The 20,534-nt window shown below is 39.0% G+C and overlaps 1 protein-coding gene across 1 annotated transcript in view; it reads left to right on the top strand.

The window, feature by feature from the left end:
• dachd (dachshund d) overlaps nt 1-20,534 on the top strand; it is a 315,047-nt gene that overhangs the window by 240,734 nt on the left and 53,779 nt on the right. Inside the window, exons 4-6 of the mRNA XM_007890728.2 lie at nt 3,469-3,641; nt 10,780-10,915; nt 11,688-11,822. Of these exons, the coding sequence (XP_007888919.2) occupies nt 3,469-3,641; nt 10,780-10,915; nt 11,688-11,822 (444 nt within the window). The remainder of the gene's footprint in view (nt 1-3,468; nt 3,642-10,779; nt 10,916-11,687; nt 11,823-20,534) is intronic.

Here is a 20,534-nt window from a genome sequence, read left to right as displayed (position 1 = left end):
ATAGAATGACGTAGGGCAGTGACTCTGGCCTCAAACACAAGATGATGTCAATTTAACGGGAACATCCCCCCCCCCCCATCGCCAACATTACTGAGATTTAACTGATTTTATATTGGGTGGTTCTGAACATTGCATAGATTTATTAATTTATTAATCTATAGTTTGGTCTCATTGTTGTTAATCTACTGGGTTTTATCTCTCGTCAGAATATTAGATTAACTGTATAGAATTGAACATAATCTCTAGACTAAATTAATCTCCAGTTTGTATTTTTTTTAAAAAGCAAGTATCATTAAAGTTCTGAACGTGAACTATAAAGACTTGTTCTATCTGTATCAATTTTTAACTCATGTTAAATCAAAATTAATAGACTTTTTGTTGCTGGAGCTCATGAGCAATTTAGTTCTCATTAAAGACAAGCATAATGGATATACACTGTTATTGCAGATTTAAGTCAATCTGCTATCCAGACACAATCTAAGCACTATACTTGAGGAAATAAATACTGACAAAGAGTACATTTAGTACTGTATTTTCAAGACATAAATCTATGTGGTTTGTAAGCATTCTACAATTGTACCTCTCCACTGGTTTCTAAAATAATATTGATTAATAAATCCAACAGCAGAGATTAGCAGCCTGGTGGTAATAGTGGCCGAATGTACTCAATGGTCCACGTAAGAGACAAAACGACGACGACAAAATTACATTTGTATAGCGCCTTTCATGTTGGGAGGACATCCCAAGGCGCTGGACAAACAGAGTTTTGGACCCGAGCTGAGGGGGATCAGGTTGGGGGAGGGCAGCGGGGGAAGCAGGGAGATTGAAAGCACGGTCGAAGAGGAGGGTCTTGAGATAGGTCTTGAAGGAGAGAAGGGAGGGGGCGAGGCGAAGGACTGCGGGATGGAATTCCAGAGGGTGGGGGCAGCGCAGCAGCAGGCCCGCCCATCCGCCAATAGTGGGACGAGCGAGGTGGGGGACATGAAGCAGGCCGGAGCCCACTGAGCGGAAGGAGCTGAGCAGAATGGCCGGAGGTTATGAGGTTGCAGAGGTAGAGGGGAGCAAGACCGTGGAGGGCTTTGAAGGTGAGGACCAGGATCTTGAACCAGGGGAGGTTAGAAGAAATCTTTTCACTCAGCAAGTTGTTCGAATTTGGAATGATCTGCCTGAAAGAGTAGTGAAGTCCGATTCGATAACAGCTTTTAAGATAGAACTGGATATGTATCTGGGGAAGACGGGTTTGCAGGGTTATGGGGAGAAAGCTGGTGATTGGGGTTAGTGAAAGTGACTTGCTCTGTCAAAGAGCCGGCACAGACTCGATGGCCCGAATGGCCTCCTTCTGTGCCGTAACATTCTATGAATCTATGAAACTGATCTGTGTGATCGGAAGCCAGTGGAGTCGGTCAAGGATGGGGGTGATAGGGTCACGGAGCCAATCAGGAGAGCCTCGATCTTGTTGACGTTCAACCGAAGAAAGTTATTCTGGTTGATTTCGATTTTGCCCACCCTTGTTGACTTGCCTCCAGCAACAGACCATTCTGTCTGCTTATCCTTAGGTGGACATTACTCGAAAAGGGAAGAGAAGTCCTCCCGATGTACTGGCCAAAAATCCTCCTGATAAATCGGTCATTCACCTTATGATTGATAGTGGAACCATTCTTCTGTCTCTCCCATATAGATATATGTATTAAAAAAGTCATTATACTTGGAAACATTACTGTGAAATGTTTTGAGACATTTTGATATACAAGGTGCTATAAAATGCAAGATACTTCTTTTGGAATCACATCCCTTGAAATTTGCCACACTTGCAGCACCTGTGAGCCACATCAATGTCCATGTCATTGCAGGAAAGAAGTAATATATGCAAGTCTGAACTCCGGGGACAGGGCAGGGGAAATTAAAGCAATGCGATGAAAGGACAGGCATTGTTTTTGAAATAAATGTGTAAGTCTTTCTTTGTGAAGTGTTAGATAATAAGGTGTAGCATTTAAAATAAATGTAGCTACAATGAAGGATTTTTTTAAAAATATGTCAGTATTCATCGGGATGGACAGCTGTTATCATTTCGAGAGCATTATAATCTTATCAGGATGACATGTGGAGTGGCAAGTGCCAAGCTCAGCACTACTTGTTTTCAGAGGTGAGCCAAGCGCTGACTCAGTATGAAAGGTTATGCCCTCCCACTATTTCTCTTTACAGCTCAATGACTTACTGAAGACAAATTCACATTTAATGTGATGACTTATTACAATTCCCCCTGAATATTCAGAAATATGTCTAGCAAGGTATCTAGAACATCTAGAATTTACTGGTTGATTTAACTTTTTTTTACAAAAAATCTATAATTCTGTGCGTAACTTTAAATTCTTAAAGTAATACTGATATGAAGAAAATAAACTGCAAATGTATTTGTTGTACTGCAAACTATTTTAAAATATGGGATGAAAGCTGCATCTTGTGATGTGTTAACAACACATTGCTGAAAAGAGCTAATTGACAGCCAATGCTAGTGAAAGACATTGACTCGTCTGTGGATGTGAGCTCCCCCAAAGGCTCTGTCACAGTGACTGGATCTGATGCCAGCTCTCCATACCCATTATGTTTGCCATCGTGATTAGGATTGTGGCATTTGGACTGCTGTTTGATGGAATTAACCATTTTAACTGCACAACAAACAAAATCAAGAGTAAAACTGTTATCTCTCTAATTGCAAGTTAATTTGCCATTGTGGGCGAGCTTCAGGTCCAACCATTGTGATGGAGTTGGGAAGAGGTTGTCTCCCATTGTCACTCAGCCTCATTTTTCAACAGTGTGATAGTAAACGAGCCAAAGATTGGCACTTTCACCCCAGTATCTTTCATAGTAATGAGTTTTTTTTTTGCTTTGAGCTAATATGGGAGGGAGGGCAGTGGCTGCTAGCACAAGTGGTTGGAACACTTGAGTCCTACTCAGAAGTTGATGAGGTTGAGGTCCAATGTAACACGAATGTGAGTAGGTTGCAAATACCCAGTTTGTAGCCACAAGGTGCTCTGATGAAGGGAAGACAATTGTTGAAGGAAAGAACAATTGATACCACCTAGTTCACCCATGTTTGAATGTTATATCCTGTAAGATTCTGTCTCCTGTTAGTCACCTACTTAGTCTCACAATAGTTGTCTGCATCTCAAGCCACAGATGGGGCTGCACTGTATAAAGTGGTTTAAAAAGTTCCTTTCTTCAGATGTAACTTGAAGAGTGAGATTATATAGTGTACTTATTATGATCTAACCAAACTTGATTTCCAGGACGAAATATCACAACAAAGTTAAGAGAACCATGAAGCCAAAATGAATATTTAAATTGAACTTTTAATATTCATTGTTGAACATCCCATTTAAGCTTTACTGCCAGCACAGATTACACATAGAACTTGCTGTACAAATGTTTTACAGACAATGTTAGAATTACTCTTTTGTCTTCTTTCAGGGCTCGAGCTTCCTTTCATGATGATGCCCCATCCACTTATCCCTGTCAGCCTACCTCCAGCGTCGGTCACCATGGCAATGAGTCAGATGAACCATCTTAGTACAATTGCTAATATGGCAGCTGCAGCTCAAGTACAGAATCCTCCCTCCAGAATGGAAACTTCAGTTATCAAGGTAAGTACTTAGCGGTCAGTCCCGCACCACATCAGTGGTTCACACTGCTTTCCTGTCACTCTGTCCTGGAATGTGTGGAATAAATAAGTAAATCATTAACTTAGAATGGCCTATGCTGTTCATAGTCACAGCAATGGCCAAATTGGTTGCAAACAATGAGGCCTACTTGTTACTGCCACATGCTTTTTATTCCACCACCAATTTTCTTTTCCTGCTCCGCTTCTCATATTGACATATTGACACCTTTATTTCTTCTTCTGAAGTGCACTTTCACGGATGCCTGCCTGGGGACATCAGGTGCCTACCCAAGTCCCCAACATTCATATTTGAGGCAGACAGTGAGTGTTACCAGGCTATTCAAACCTGGGCAGTATTATAGCCTGGTCTTGTCACTTTCCGGTNGGGGGAAGGGTCTCTCAGTAGCAATCCTCAGCGTGAAACTTTCCCAAACCAGGAGCGCTGAGATCAATTACAGTGTCTCAAAACAATTTAAATAACATTGTTGAAAACGTTATGGTTGAGTTACTATTTAGCAGAATCCACATTGATCTAGAGGTAGACTTTATTTTTCATATAAAAGAAAAAAAGGAATTTCTGGTTTTCAAGCCAGCAATTAATAAATGTGTACAAGGTATTCTGACAACAATGGATTTCCTACATAATGCTATCATACATTAGATTGAATAACTTGCAGATAACCTGTAGCAAGAATAACAGCATTCACATACACTGCCTAGGTCAAATTCCATAAGATAAATTATATTGTCATGTGCCAGCTGACATCCATATCTCTGCTAGCCTCTTGTCACCAAACCACTGGAATAAATTTCCCTAGTTTTAGTATATTGGGAATAAAAGGAATCTAACGCAACACAGTAAACATGATTTTCTTTTATAAGTCTGTCACACATTGTGTGTGTGTGTCTGCGTGTATGCTGTGTGTGTGTGTGTATGGTGTGCGTGTATATGTGAGAAAGAGTGAGATGCAAATTCTGATGCACAGTGAAGGGAGCTCTGTGGTGCGTGTAATGGGAATTTTGCGTGTGCTTGTTTATGGTAGGAGCCCAGGAGGTGTTTGTGCACGTGTGTAGATGCACCCCCTGTGCATCACATTTGTCCCGCTATGTAATGGGAATCCAGGATATGGGACTGATGGAAAATATGAATGTAGAGCACGATGGAATGTGCAGATCACAATGAGTCTGTTTCATTTGCAAATAATACCTCCATGACACACACAAGTTTGTCATTTCTGATTTATGAGAACAAACTGTAACCCACCGGAGAGATAGAATTTGATGATCTTTCTGGGCAACACAAATGTAGCATGGGATGGGAGGGTTGGTTCAAAGCATATTTATTGTGTGATTTTCTGGCTTCATTTCAAATAAACAGATCAGTCCTTTTGGCTTGAAATAACACTAAATAGATTATTAATATTGCTTTAAAGTTTGTAGGATGCTGGAGCATATCATATCCACAGTACACCAAATGATCAATTCCTCTTTCTGATTGTGCGTGTGTGTATTTATGTGTAAAATCAGAGCATGAATTAGCCCACTATATTTTTGGGTTAGAGGAGTGATAAAGGCCTGGAAACCAGATTGCCTCACAATCCTCAAAAGGAATGGGGCAGTGTCTGAGGAGACAAAAACAACACAACTCATCAAGGGGAGAAATAATAATAATAATATAATAATAATAATAAATGTGTACGTGCAATTTATGCATGTCCAAGCACAAAAAAACCAACAACAACTTGCGTTTAGATAGCGCCCCTCACGAAGGAGAACGACTCGGAGCACTACACAGAACGTGATTTGGCGACAAATAGCACAGTATGCTTTCTGATACTGTAACTGCGAGAAGAACTCAGTTTGTCACAAGGTTCACTGATTGTCTGCACTGCTCCCCCCTTGCACGTTCTTTACATATCCTGTTGCACAAAATCTCAGTGTTGATCTGACAATATTTATTTACAGCAAATTTCCGGAGTGAGTGAGTGAGTGGTATTGATTTTTCAAAGTTGATGTGATCTGCAAACAATAACTTCATGAACAATGCTCAAGGGACCATTGTCTAGCTATGTTTTTAACGTAATTTATTTGACTTTCAATGAAATAATGGTGGTACATTTACTGCATTTTGACAATATGGACTTTATATTATAAGCCCAAATTGTCAGTGCTCTAAATATCCTATATTTTGAACACCTAAAGAAGATATAAATGATTAAGTAAGATGTGTAGTATTTAAAACTCACTCCAGAAATACATGCAATAAAGTGAATTATGGTTCATGACATTTTATAACATAACATTTCCCAGTAATCAACTGAAGTACTTTCCTGTTGTATTTCTCTGTATCATTAATCCTTCATTATGGAGAAAAGGTGAGTAAATGGCGTTGGAGTACACATCAGGCCATGATCTTATAGAATGGTGGAACAGAATTGAGGGGCTAAATGGCCTGTTCCTGTTCCTATGATCATTATGGGCATTATCACACATTAATAATAATAATACAATGCCTCATCATGTCGCTGAGACTTCTCAAAGTGTTTCACAGGATATACTGTATAGTGGATTCACTGTGTATTTTGTGGGCGAAACTAAGTACAAAGAACTAAAGTGCAAAGAACACACTCAGAGTCAATACTGGCACCAAAGGTCAGTAAAGGAAGACCAATAACTACCTATCCTATAAACAGTTTAAATAGAAGGGAAAAAGTTTATATTAATTGCATCCCTCCACCACCACCACAAATATTGTAATTTCAATGTGTCCCATGTCCTCTGTAGATTTACATGTAATTTCACTGCATACGTGGAAAATTATTTTTGTGAATTTGATTTATATCCTAAACTCAAGATATTTCAACATAAAATACTTATGTTAGTATTCTGCTGTGGTGTTCTTAAAATATTTAAAGTGTTACCGTGTATACATGCACTGAGCATTTGAAGAGTAACCCTATGTGTGTGTCGGGTCTTTTATCCCAGAAAATGTTTGCGATGAGATTAAATTGTTTCTACCTTTTCTTTCCATGATAACTTTTGTATTCAACATAAAGCACATTTCTCAATATTAATCTTTTAACAATGCACGTTATCAGGCAGCAGACATGGCATTGTTTTTTTTATTTTTAGACTTTGTGTTTTAAAGCTGACTTCACTATCATTTTATTGTGAAGTGCTGTAAAAGCACCTTTGCTTTTGAAAGCTCCAGAGAGTGCTGTCATCCTTGTCTAAGTAAGATACACAGAAGATGTCATTCTGTCTGTGGGAATGTGTAGATATACAAGATGACTGGAAGTTGCTGAATTACAGAAAGGCAGCTACAAGCTGGTATGGCAGACTGTGGCAGCTACAAATTGCAGCGAATGTGACAGCTGTGACCTGGATGTGGCTTAAGCACGAGGTGTCTTTCATCACCTGTCCGCAGTGTCCCGGTGCTCAGCCTTGTTAACGATGTGCCAGAGTTAGATACCTGCTTCTGGTTAAGCAAGGATCGTGCTCTTTTGGGGCATGTCAGTGGGACAATAGGGCTTTAATGTAAAGAACCTGTTTCCAATTGACAGATTGGACCGTACTGTAAGGTCTTCATCTGAACCATTGAAATCTACAGCTTGTTCCTTTAACTCATGAATTAATTATTATCCCCTTGTTTTAAATAACAGAGGCTGTAATGTCATATTCACCATCATTACCTGTATTCAGTAAGCAATTTCTGCAAAATTATTCAACAGTATATTACTTGGTAACTCATTTAATAAAAAGTCAGAAGATAAGGTCACAAGAGACGGAAATATGCCAAAGATGACTCTTTATCAATGAGGGTACTTTAGTCGTTAACTGTTATCCTCTTTCACTTGTGATCTACCATCCCACAAACCAGCCTCCTGAACAGCTGCAAGAGATGGTTTGGGGAATGGTAGCCTGTTTCTTTTCCCACCCTCTTATTACAGAGCTGACATGCCTTTGCGCCTCTTTAGAAGGTTCCTGGTGAGACCTAAGAAATTTTGACATGAGAGAATTAGACCTGTGCCCTCAAATTGTGTAGTATAGGTTAGTAGAAGTGCTCTGATACACTGTCCTATTACATTCTCCTGTTTTTCTCCTTATTTATAAATCATACCAAGAACATCCATCTCTCTGTTTAAGTTTCTGCCATTGCAATATTATTTATTGTTTGATTAAAACTCTGAGAATTGGTATTTTAATAGCTCTATCAAAACCGTTGAAAATTTGGGGTTTAATCTGTGGTACTTAACGAATTTCTTGGTAAGAAATATTGAATTATCAGATTTCTAAACATTGAATGTAAATTCTTCAGCACAGATTTTTTCACAATTTTTCACAATTTGATAAGTACACATTTCCTATTGAGAAATACAGTCAAACCTGATTCAGCAACCACCTGCTGTCAACAACCACTCTGCAACAGTCTCGACTGATTTTCCATGATTAACTACCTCTATTCATCATTAATGCAACCAGTGACCATTCTTTTTAAGCCCTGTTGGTGTACAGACACCCTTTTCAGTGGCCAGTTCTAAGTGAATTTAAGTGTACTTAATGCATTACCAATATCTGCAGGCCGCTTGTAGACTCCCGCTAGATTTCTAGCGCATTTACCAACACTGCACTGAACAGCGTATGTGATGCCTACAGCTTTGTGCCTCATCAGTGAGGTGGCTTTAGTAAGTATACTAGGATTCTAGCAGAAGTCTACATAGGGGTCTGCGGAAATTTTTGGCCTGCAGAANTTTTTTTCCCAAAATTCGTGTCGGGTCAACGAACAAATGAACCTTCATTACTCAGAGGCTACAGTTATATGAAGACCACTTTGGTCCAATCCCCTAAGTGGTTGCTGAAACCATATTTGACTGTGTCGGAAATTTAACTCCCAATTATTGAATATTACCCAGACTTTGTTTAAAAAAACTGTTAAATGCTTACTTGGCTGAGATCCACAAACTCAGCATAGATCAGCAGTTAAAAACTATTACTTCCAGATCTGCAAGATTTAGTTTTACACTTAGCTGTAACTTTACCAACTGAGCTGCCAATGAATGCCAAATGTCTATTTCATTCAATTACTTTTTTACCCCAAATTATATATGAAAGTGTATACATACATTATAAATAATGTCGGAAGAGTAAATAGGAGGGAGGCCATGGAGCCAAAAGGGAGTTCCTTATACATTATTAAAATGGCAGAGATTAAAAAAAAGAAAAACTGTGTATGCTGGAAATGTGAAATAGAAAGGGAAAGTATTCGAAATACACGTCAAGTCAGTCAGTGTCTGAAGGAGATAAATGGATTAACATTCGGGTGTGACCCTCCAACAGAACTGGAGTGCAGAATACGAGGTGTTCTGCATGTGAAGCCTTAACCTATATTCTCTGTCAGATGGGGGTTAATACTTCATCTGCAGGAAGTAGGGGAAATGGGGAGGATATGGGTACATATTATGTTTTTATTACAGTGACATTTTAACATCATTAAACTTTCATGGTACAACAAGCGGATCATTATACTGTATGTAACATAGAATACAGTGAAATCCACTTATATGCAAGTTCCTGCAGCAGAACCATATATTTTCCGAGTCCTAATTTATTAATCACTGATATAGCCATTCCTGTTTTATACAAGTCTGCTTATCAGAAGTTTTTTTTGTTTTAGCCCAATTTATTGCAGATAACAGGATTCCACTGTATATAATCCTTTAGACTGGTGAGCAATCATGTCCCATGTAAGACTGTAGTACATGTTAACGTGATGCTGTTATCCTTCAGGTTGAACATCATCACAATCAGCTGTTAAACCCTTTCTCCTACATCACACAGCTTCAGCCATACAACCGCACCCGGCGCACTGGCCGCATAATGGTAAAATTGACATTATATTTTATTTCGTTTTTTTCTGCAAAAAAAGTGTCAGTGCATTCTGCACTGCTTGTATGTAATTCAGCTATATGCAAAATCTGTTTATATGCAATTTATTTTAATATTATGATTTTTTTTCCTTTCTCCCCCCCCCTCCCTTCCCATTCAGTGACTTTCAAGTCCATCTCTCCTTTCAAAGGCCACATACATTCAGATTTCACCTCAGTCAGATACCTGTTCATTTACAGGACAGATGGTTTCAATAAATTGTAAATATCAGGTCCAAAGCAATATGACTTCTTTTTCTCCCTTCCAATTTTCTCCCCTCTGCTCCTGAAAGTCCTGGCTTATGCTGTAGTTTAGCTTATGTCAGTGAGTGTCGGCAGGCTATTCAGACTTGGAGGGATATCCCGTCTGAAGTGAATCCTGCCCGGTATTTATGCGCGCACACTTTTTAAGCACTGGGTCACTAGACAGTGGTCAGGAGCAGAAAATCCAAAATGTAATCAATCCCAGAAGATGAAATGGTTAACAGACTGACAATCATGTACCTGCTAGACATCTGCTTAGACATGCAACCTTTAAAGGAAGGTGTATGAGCTCAACTGTCTCTGAACATTTGGATAAAACGTTTATTTGAGTTCCAATCATTTGCATATAAGAGGATTTCACTGTGTAAGTGTATATAATTATAAAATAGCAGAACTTAGACCGGTAGAAAGAGTTTAAGCCGTTCTTAGGATTCACATGCAGTTTGCAGTTTCTCAGCTATTTCCAAGTTATTTTGTGTGAAACTCGTTCCTGAGTATTGACAGACTTTTTGATCAAGAGAGCATCAGAGGCTCTCTAATCTGATCTAACCTTGGCCGATGTCCAACCACTCTCATATCTACTTGAGGCTGCTGGATGGAATCAGGAATGAGAACACTAGTGGCTTACCCTAAAACTTGAGCAAATTATAATGCTGAAATCAGCCAATTCAGCAGACTGGTGTATAAACCCAGGACCTCCTGGTCTATATGGACGCAGGTACTCGCTGCATAAACTCACAAAGTCATCGGGGAGCTGAAGATCATGTTTAAATGCCTCCTAAAACTATGCTTCTTACATATTTTGCTTGTTTTGTGTATCAGAAAAGTTATTTTCTTTGGTTCTTTTGGATTTAGGGAACAATTTGTTCCTAACTATTTGATTAATTTAACAGTTTTTTTAAAAAGTTAAACTCTTTCTGCTGTTGTTTGTAGGAACGGGTTCCTGACAGCCCTTCACCTGCACCCTCCCTGGAAGATGGACGAAGGCCAGGGAGCCATCCTTCTTCCCACCGGAGCAGCAGTGTGTCGAGTTCCCCAGCTCGGACTGAGAGCTCATCTGATAGAATGCGTGAGTTCCACTTTCACTGCACTCCGTGAACCACTGAATGCAATAATCAAAGAATGTGCTGCTTAAACTGCAATGTGTGTCTTTGGAAGTTATAAAGAGAAGAGGTAAAACCAGCCATAATAAATGTTGTTACAAAAAACATGAAGAGATAATAGTTAGGTTGAATTACATAATTATTGTTTTTTGTCAATGGCCGCTGTAGCATGCACTCCCTCTTTATATTCAGTGTGTTATTAAGAAAATTTGAAGCAAAGTAAATGGTATAAATTCACTGAGGTTATAAGTCATAATTCATATTGCAGGTTCGCAAGTGGATTACAATATTTATTTAACAAAAAATCCAAAATACAAGCAGGAAACTGTTCAAATTATTTTAAAGCATTTCAAAGAACAGAGTGCATTTAGGAACACATTTAGGAACACTGCTAACTTTACCACAATGTACAGAATTGTATGTACAGACATTAAACAGTGACTTAATGATTGTGTTTCTGTGGATGTAAAACTCAAATAATTGTCCTGACTCTCTAAGGGCCAGTTCCATCAGTAAGGTTATCAGTGCTCATGCTTTATGCATATACATATACATATCTTTTCAATGTATGCGTGCATTTTAAATGTTAGATGCTCTCTGTGCCCTTGAAGGTCATTATTAACCATATCAAGAAAATAGTAGCAGGTGTTGGTGTACAGGTGAAAGTGTGTTTCTGATATTCACTTGTTTTATATTCTGCAGTTACTGAAAAGATAAATTGTTTGTTTGAACTGGCAGCTGTCCATCAGAATGGATTGTCGATTAACCAAGCCTTGCTTGGCTTGTCTCCGACTATCTTGCCTGGCCCCAAGGAAGGAGATCTGGCCAGTCATGATGCAGGACATGAAACTAAAAGGATGCATATTGAAAAAGGTAATAATACAGTGAATACATCAATTTATTTGGTACCATATTCTAGCAATGATCACCAAACGGTGGCTCATTATTTTCAATTGATCGTATCCAGCCGTTTCCTCCAACAATTTCTGTTCATTTCGGTAATCTAAATGTTGTTCTCTATCACAGAATGGGGCCATTTAATTAACGTTCAGCATGTCCAGTGAAACTGGGTATGCTCTGATTTCCCAGTGATCCCTGTGGTGTGGGAAGTAGAAGTGGATTACTGTAATTTAACCTTTACCCTACTGAATAAAGATGATATTCACACTCTAATGCAGCAACTGCAATGCCTGGTGTTTTAATATGATTTTGGGCCCCTTTGGTAAAAATGAAACCAGTCCATTGTCTCCATTACCTCAGATCTGCTTCCCACATCTTCAAAAAATGATTGCTGTATATGGGCAGCTCACACTGCAAAGAAATTCAAGGCAGGAAAAGTAAGAAAATGCCTTTAAGGTTTAACGTTTTTTTTTGCTGGTGATTTAATGATGTAATGGTTGAGAGATGACATTGTCATGCCATGCAACACATCTGCCTCTTCTCAGTGCTGTGAATTGCAATTCTGAATCTTAATCTGCCTGAATTTGTTGTCTTTCGATCTGGGCTGGATTTCCCGTTTAGCACCATTGCTGTAAAGATTGTGAAAGACAGCACTAAGAGCCAGCTACAAACCTTTTATCATAATGAATGCTGAAAGCTGAGTTTGCCTTCACCCAGTTGCCAACCAATAGCATGTTGTGTTTAATGCTGAGTTGGAAAGTAAACTGAAACACAGAGTAATGGTGATCTATGATCAGCATTATTGTTTTTTTTAGCATTAATTATGATAAATTATTTGAATAATACATTGAGTATCGCCCAGAGCCATCTCTATAGACATGGCTTTCTTGTTTGTTTTTAGAGATACTAGTACTGAACAAATTCTTCCATACAAGGACCAAAGGTCTTTAAATGGGCAATAAAAGGGACACAACAAATCCAGTACTTTGACATTCTGTGAAAGAATAATAATGCTTAGTGGAGTGATAGTTCAAACAAGTGAAAACAGGGTGTACGCAAATGGGAATTACTACGTGAGGGATGATGAGGAGCACATAGTATTTTAGTATGTTGAAAGAAATCATTCGCTCCACAAGTAGAGGATAGTAAATAGAATACTGTATATTTGCATTAAATATTTGCATATAACATCATACACAGACATTTATTGATAATGCTATATTGGTTAGTGTTGCGCTTCCAGAGTGAAAAATGCAACTAGTGGTATTGCTGAAAATTACATTCAAACCCGATGTTAACCAAAGACTGGTCATAGGTTTAACCCATTCCCCACCCAGAGTTTTTGAAATGGTTTGTTAAATGTTTTGTTGGAAACCACCCCTCAGACCACCATTATCACTGATATCAAGAATCACATCTCTCATCTCTTCACTGCTATTTCTATACAGAATGTGTAAATTTTGCTTTAATATTAGGTTATGGGACATATCCCAAATGATAACACTTGTGTGAGGAAACATATTAATAACAATAGTAATTCTTGCATTTGATACAGCGCCTTATCACGTCTTTGAGAAGTCTCAAAACGCTTCACAGAATACACTATAAAAAAACTGACTCTATATTTTGTATATCATTGAAACTAAAACTTCTGTTTGCACAGATATGACTTTATGACATGTTGACCTCTCTGGCTGCTCAACAAAATTATCCTCAACTAAAACCTTTTTCCTGTTATTTATCATATTGCATTTCTGGATGATTTATATCTGCGCTTGTGAGCTGAACTATAACCATCATCTTTCATCTGGTTAGCCTGACTTGTGTTACTATTTGTCCTATCGGATGGTTGTGCATAATGCATCCACTATCATATTTTACCTCGTGGGAGTGTTATGCAAGTTGCATTCTATTTATTGTATAAAGCAAGACAAGCTATAATCAGTTCAAGGTGTTCTTTTAGATGTGGAAAATGCTTTCAAATAAGCCACTTGCAGTTTGTGCATACCAGAAACCCAGTATTTTTACTTTTTTTTATCAAAATGGGTATTTTGCCAAAACAGTTTAATGCCAAATAACTTGTTGAAAAGCAAACCCATTCCTCATTCCATTTGATCTTCCTGGCTGTACTTCCAGAACCAGCAGCATTCTCTCTTGATGAAAAGGTGGTGTACTTCAGCTTGTGTTTTTAACTATTTGGAAATCTCCCATTTTTCAGATGGTAAAGATCATACCTACTGCAACAACAATAACAACAAATTATATTTGTATAGCGCCTTTCACATCGGGAGGACGTCCCAAGGTGCTGGACAGTCAGGGATTTGGACCTGAACAGGGGGTTGGTGTCAGGGAGGGTGGAGGGTAGGGAGGGTAGGGGTAGGAGGGTGGCCAAAGTCATGTTTAAAGATGAGGGTCTTGAGACATGCCTTGAAGGAGGTAAGGGAGGTAGCATGGCAAAGGGACTGGGATGGAGTTCCAAATGGTGTGGCCAGAGAGGCTGAGGGTCTGACCGCTGATGGTGGAGTGGGCCAGGCGGGGACGTGGAGCAGGCCAGAGCCTACTGAGCGGAGGGAGCGGACAGGTTGATATGGGGTTAGCAGGTCACAGAGGTAGGATGGAGCAGGGAGAGAACATGAGCTGCAGAGTTCTGAATGATCTGCAGTTTGTGGAGGAAAGAGTTGGGAAGGCCGACAAGCAGGGAGTTGGCATAGTCGAGCCTAGATATGATGAATGCGTGGATAAGTGTTTTGGCAGCTTGAGGGGAGAGACAGTGGCAGAGCTGGGGCAATGTTGTGAAGGTGGGGGAAGACAGAGCGGGTGAGGGCATGGATGCATTTTCAGTAATGCATAGTTGCAAATTCTTGTTGTTGTAGTACCTGCAGATCAGTGCAGCTATTCATCACAGCGAGTAACTCTGCAAGGTGAAATGGAGTTGAAGCAGGATTCTAATCTTAATCGTTGTTCTTGTTTTGTGCTATCCAAGATGAAGGATATCAGTGCTGAGAAATGGAGCATTTTTCCAGTTATTGCACTCACTGTAATCGTCAAGTAGTTGCAAGTCAGTTAGACCATGGATCGTTTACGAATAAAGCTCCTCTCTTTTGCCCTCCAAAATGTTTCTTAATTAATTATTAATTATTTTTTATTGATTTATGCTCACTTTCTTATATAGTTCTCTAGATAGAAAACAAGAACAGGAACCCTGGCTAGTTTTATTCTTCTGAACCAGAGGTGCTTAAAACCAATTGTAAATGTGCCAGCTACTGTCCTGTTCAGGTCAGCTAATTCAGCATGGTCTGTGATTTGCAGCCTTCCCATCTCTGTGGCCTTGTACTTTAGCAGGCTGTGCGTTTAACCTCTACGGAATTCATAAAAGGAAAATAATCCGTATTATTATTCTGATGCTGCAAAAAAATGCAATGTAAAAATATTATTGACCAACATAAGAATGTTGGAAATTGTGTTAAGAAGAAAGACGTTTCTGTAGTTGGCTTTATGCATTGAATCCAGTTAAGGTCAAAACGTTAGCTTCAGTAATTGTTCTGAGCATTCTTTATATGTAAACCTACATACACACTGAATGTTAGCAGGCTATTTCACAGGAGGTAGGAGGGTAAACGTCACCCAATTCCCATTCATGGTCATTATCTGACAGGGTTCATTTGATTTTGTTCCCACCCTAGATTACCTGATATTTTTGTTTGTGTAAGATCAGCCACCGTAGCACAGTACTGTGATTAAACCTGGGAATGACTGGATTTGTACAGCTGTTATAGACTGGACTAAGACTTTAGCAACTGAACCATTGGAAGGAAGTACCTTTTCTGACGTTTTGTAGTCCACTAATAATAATAATAATAATCCTTGCATTTGATATCGTGCCTTATCACATCTTCGGACCGCTCAAAACTTTTCACAGCATATACTGTAAACTGAATTGGCTGTATATTTTGTGGACGAAACACAGGCGTGTGGAGTGAGGAAACTTGCCCAGCGTTTCACCCTGCCGGGAATCCAACCCAGGTCTCTTGCTTGCGAAGCGAGTGCTCTAGCCACTGAGCTACAGGACTCCAGATGTGTGAATACACGTGTGAATTTCTAGGATTATTAAATGATGTTTTTCTTAGTTGTGGAATGCTGTTGCAGTTTCCTGTTTTCTTCCATGTGCTACTGGATGCTCTGTACATTAGTTACTGCATAATCTAATTATAGAAATGGATGTGGATTAGAGAATTCAGTCAGTGTGTAATGCAATTGAAGTCATGTCCTGAGAAAATGCCATGTGACTGCAACCAGGATTTCTCGCAGGATTTCATTATTTCCTTTCAATATTTCAGCCCGATGATTATTCAAGCATTCATTTATTGATATAGTGTTAAATGTGATTACAATTCCCAATGATCTGAAATTGTTGCAGGAGACATGGGCACTGTTATTTAGGGTCTTTAAAAGAAAACACTTTTTAAAAATAAAATTAATCCATTAATGCAGAGGAGTACAAGTAAATTGCTTAGCAATTTGCTGAGGATGAATAAATGAACAAAGCTGCATCCAGCTCCCAGAGTTGCAATTTTCATAATAACCTCAGACCCTTTTTTGGCAGGTTGTTTAGTTTTGTCGTTTGAAGGTTTTCATTAGTCTAATGAGAACTGTGGAAGGGCAAGCAGTCAAGACCATTTACATTGGATTGCTATCATAACAAATGAGTCAATTGAATAACACATATGGGTTGAGCATAAAGGTTGTACAACAGGATCTAGAGTTAACTAATACATTAGATCAACTAATAAATAAAGTAATTCTGATAAGAGGGTGTAGTCAGTGGATAGAAATATAATAATATACACACAACTGTAATGATATGATGCTTGGTTCTGTAGGTTATTTTACTTGAAAGAAGCTTCTAGTTAGGAATATATGTGACCTTATTTCCATTCATTCCAGTATATTTAAATTGTGTGTACATAACTAAATTAAATTGGCAGATTACGGGGGCTGAGAAACACATAATACGGGATAGGCAATAAGTTTACCCTCTTTCACCTTGCAGCTTAACCAGCATTTCTTTTCTATTTCCTAGCTAGCTGTGCATATGTAACCGAACATTTCTAAATGTCTTGTTTTGGTAACTATTGCCAATTATAAAAATCACAAAGGAAGCGGGCTGCAAAATTTGACGCTGGGATTTGTTCATCTGATTTTGTCATCTAATATCTGTATGTGTCTATGTCTGCCTGTATGTGTCTATGAGTAAGTGGGTGGGAGATAAGCAAACAATCTAAATATGCTATATGTAGAGGGAGTAATGCCGGACATACAGAAATTGATAATTATAGTAAACTTTGCATGTGATATAGTTCCTTATCACCTCATTGAGACGTCTCAAGGGACTTCACAGAATATATTATAAAATGGATTAACTGTGTATTTTGTGGTCAAAATGATGTTTTCACCTCAGAGTTCATAGGGATTCCTCAGATTATAACACCTATGTAAACTTCAGTTGCAAATAATTTTCAAATTGATGGTATTTTTCCCAGAGGGTTTATCATAGGTTGGGTCTAACAGCAAATCGGAAACTCAGTTGAAGGCGTTAAAAGTCTCACGAATAATATCCCACCTCTTTACAAGTTCCATGGAAGATCTAAGTCTCACTCTTGTTTCACACACTGTCACATGAAGTAACATTGGGGTTCAAACACATTCTCAAACAGGATATTTTGATTGAGGAATTCAGAAGTAGTGCATGACAACTCACGGGAACTCTCTCTGATGCAGTCTACTTTGGGAGTGGAGGTTCTGCAAGTTGGCTTGATGTGCGTATGTGAGATTGAACTTCTAGTTACCCAAAGGAGCCTCTACTTGATTCCTGATTTGAATTGCTAGGTTTTAGACCCCATCATCTTTAAGCAGGAGCTCAACCTATGAAGACAGATGATAGACCACATTACACCAATGAATAAGCAAGTGTTGTGCTATACTGTTAATGAGTGATTGCTACTGTCTTATTCTGGAGCACATTAACTGAATAACAGTATGGTCATCTTATTTTATGCCCAAAACATTGCCTTTGGCATTTTAAGCAGCCAAAAGAACTCTTGGCTCAGCAAATAAGGTCGGAGGATTTCGCCATTCCAATGCTGCTCCCGATCATGGAGATAATCCATGTTTTTAAGTGGAGCCAAAACAAGAGAATACTGTTATTTCCAGTAGAATCCTGTGAACCAGCACTCAAATGCTCCTCCAGAATGTGACATTGGACACCAATCATCACTGTTATGCAAGTGCATGAATAAAGTGTTCAATTCACTTGTGTCTGCATCACTTGTGTGTTCTCTGTGCTCCGAGATGCTGCCATGTTGTTGTTCTTGGTCTTTTATTGTACTGCAAGATCTGGCAACTTACCAATCTTATCTTCTGGTAACTGATGGCTGTATATAAGAGTAATAGGTACTTACTTTGATCATAACTCTGCATTATGGCAATACTACTCTTGGCTGAACGTACCTCTGTGTACGTTCTAGTTTTTCACTATCCACGAACTGTTAGCTATTACATTTTTTTTCATCAAAAATGATTCCACTCCTTTCCAATCTGGTTGGATTTCTTCTATCTACTTGGAGGTCTCACTCTAACATTGTGCGAGGGACAAAGAATGTTTTTTCTGAGGTCAGAAATTTGTTCCATTTACTGTAGAATGTTCAGACAGATTTTCCACCCTCTCTTGACTGCTGGTTATGGCTGCCTTTCTGGCTATCGCAGCACCTCTGGCATTAAATTGAATATTTTAATCTGCCGGTAATGGAAAATATGCCTTGTTCCAAGTAGGCAGTATTACCAGCAATGGTAACCCATTAATGCTCTCTTAAGAATAAAGCTTAAGCCAACAAGAAGAGAATATTCTTTTGAGTACTGGGACAAGACAGTGGGCTGGTGCTACAGCACTACAAGACTATCCTCACACTGGAGCAGTCATGGAAACATTGCAGAAGGAGGCCATTCGGTCTCCATCGAGCCTGCAACAGTTCACATAGCAAGAGTATCTCTGAATCCCACTGCTCAGCCTTATCCCCATACCCCTTCAAGCCTCTCTCTTTCATATGCCTGTGTACTTCCCTCTTGAAAGCTTGAATGGACAACTCCACCTCCACCATCCTACGCAGAAGGGAGCTCCACATCCCAACTACTCTCTGTAACAAAATATCTCCTAGGTTTTCGTTTTGCTGTTCTTGTGACTATGTTATAACTATGTCCCCTACTTACTATTAATGGAAATACCTTCTCTCTATTTACCCTATCAAAACCCCTCTGTCAGGTTCCCCTTTCAACCTTCTCTGCTCCAATTAAAACAGGCCCAGCTCCTCCCATCTTTTCTTATAATTGTAGCTCTTCACCCCCGGAATCATTCTCATAAACCTCCTCTGCACCCTCTGCAAAGCCCAATATTTTTTCCTGAAGTGAGTTGCCCACAACTGGACTGAATACTCCATTTGCAGTCTAACCAATGATTAATACAAAATTATTTTAAATAAATTTATACAAACAGTCTGTGAGCAATGGAGAGGCAATGCTCACAATGCCCATTACCTTCTTTAGCCATTAATTGAGATTGCAATGAAACATTGATAGCATATGTATGCGTTTGCATAATGACGGATGGGTTGATGGGTTGATCATACCCATGTTATGATACAACACTGAAAAACGTCTGGCCACTGCCCTTCATGTGCTTTACAGATGGAAGTGTTTGTGCCGAATCAGTGACTAAATGAGGTAAATATTTCATTGCAGCCCGGTCCCTGTCTTAATTTCTGAGGTAGACTAAGAAATAAAAAAAAGCCCTGTTAAAAAAAATGTGCTTTTTCAGCAATGCGGTGTCTCATATCCATCATAGCTGTTTATTCTGGCTGAATCGGGGCTAAATTTACATGTGGAAAGATCGGAATGTCAAAATATCCTGGCTGTAACAGCACTGTGTATCTGCTTAATTAGCATGTTTATGGCAAAGCAGGTATTATTTAACGTTTAATACAGTGGATCTTTCACAGCACATTTACACTGGTTAAAACAATACAAGATGAGTGGATAAAAGATAATGCTTATCCGATGCCTGAACAAAATTGAGTGATATTTACCAGTGAATCTGTCAAAACCCAAAGCAACACTATCTTCATTCAAACCCAACAAAGAATAATAATAATAAAATAATAATCCTTGCATTTGTTATAGTGCTTTTCACGTCTTCTAGATGTCTCAAAGCGCTTCACAGAATATTCTGTAAAGTGAATTGACTGTATATTTGTGGGTGAAATGTGATAGCCAATTGTGCACAGCAGTGTCCCACAAACAGTCGTGGATTGAAGTGACCAATTTATTATGTTTTTTTGGGGCTTTTTTTCCTGAGTGGTTATTATTATCAGGCTTATGGAGTAAGGAAACTTGCCCAAGGTTTTGCCCTGCCGGGAAGTGAACCCAGGTTTCCCGCTTGCAAGGCGAGCGTTCTATTCACTGAGCTACAGGACTCCACAATTTATCCAAGAAGAAGATTTAGCGGTAGCTTATTGCAATATGGGATTCCAAGTGATAAGCCACTGGACTCGAGTTCAGAGTAAATTAAAAACTGTTTAGCGTACAAGTGGAATTATTTAACATTGAAACTGGCATTCACTTTCCAACATTAGTTTG

Source organism: Callorhinchus milii, unplaced genomic scaffold (genome assembly GCF_018977255.1).
Source record: "Callorhinchus milii isolate IMCB2004 unplaced genomic scaffold, IMCB_Cmil_1.0 Scaffold4, whole genome shotgun sequence".
In the NCBI taxonomy this organism is placed as follows: domain Eukaryota; kingdom Metazoa; phylum Chordata; class Chondrichthyes; order Chimaeriformes; family Callorhinchidae; genus Callorhinchus; species Callorhinchus milii.
This window is presented reverse-complemented; position numbering and strand designations above follow the sequence as displayed.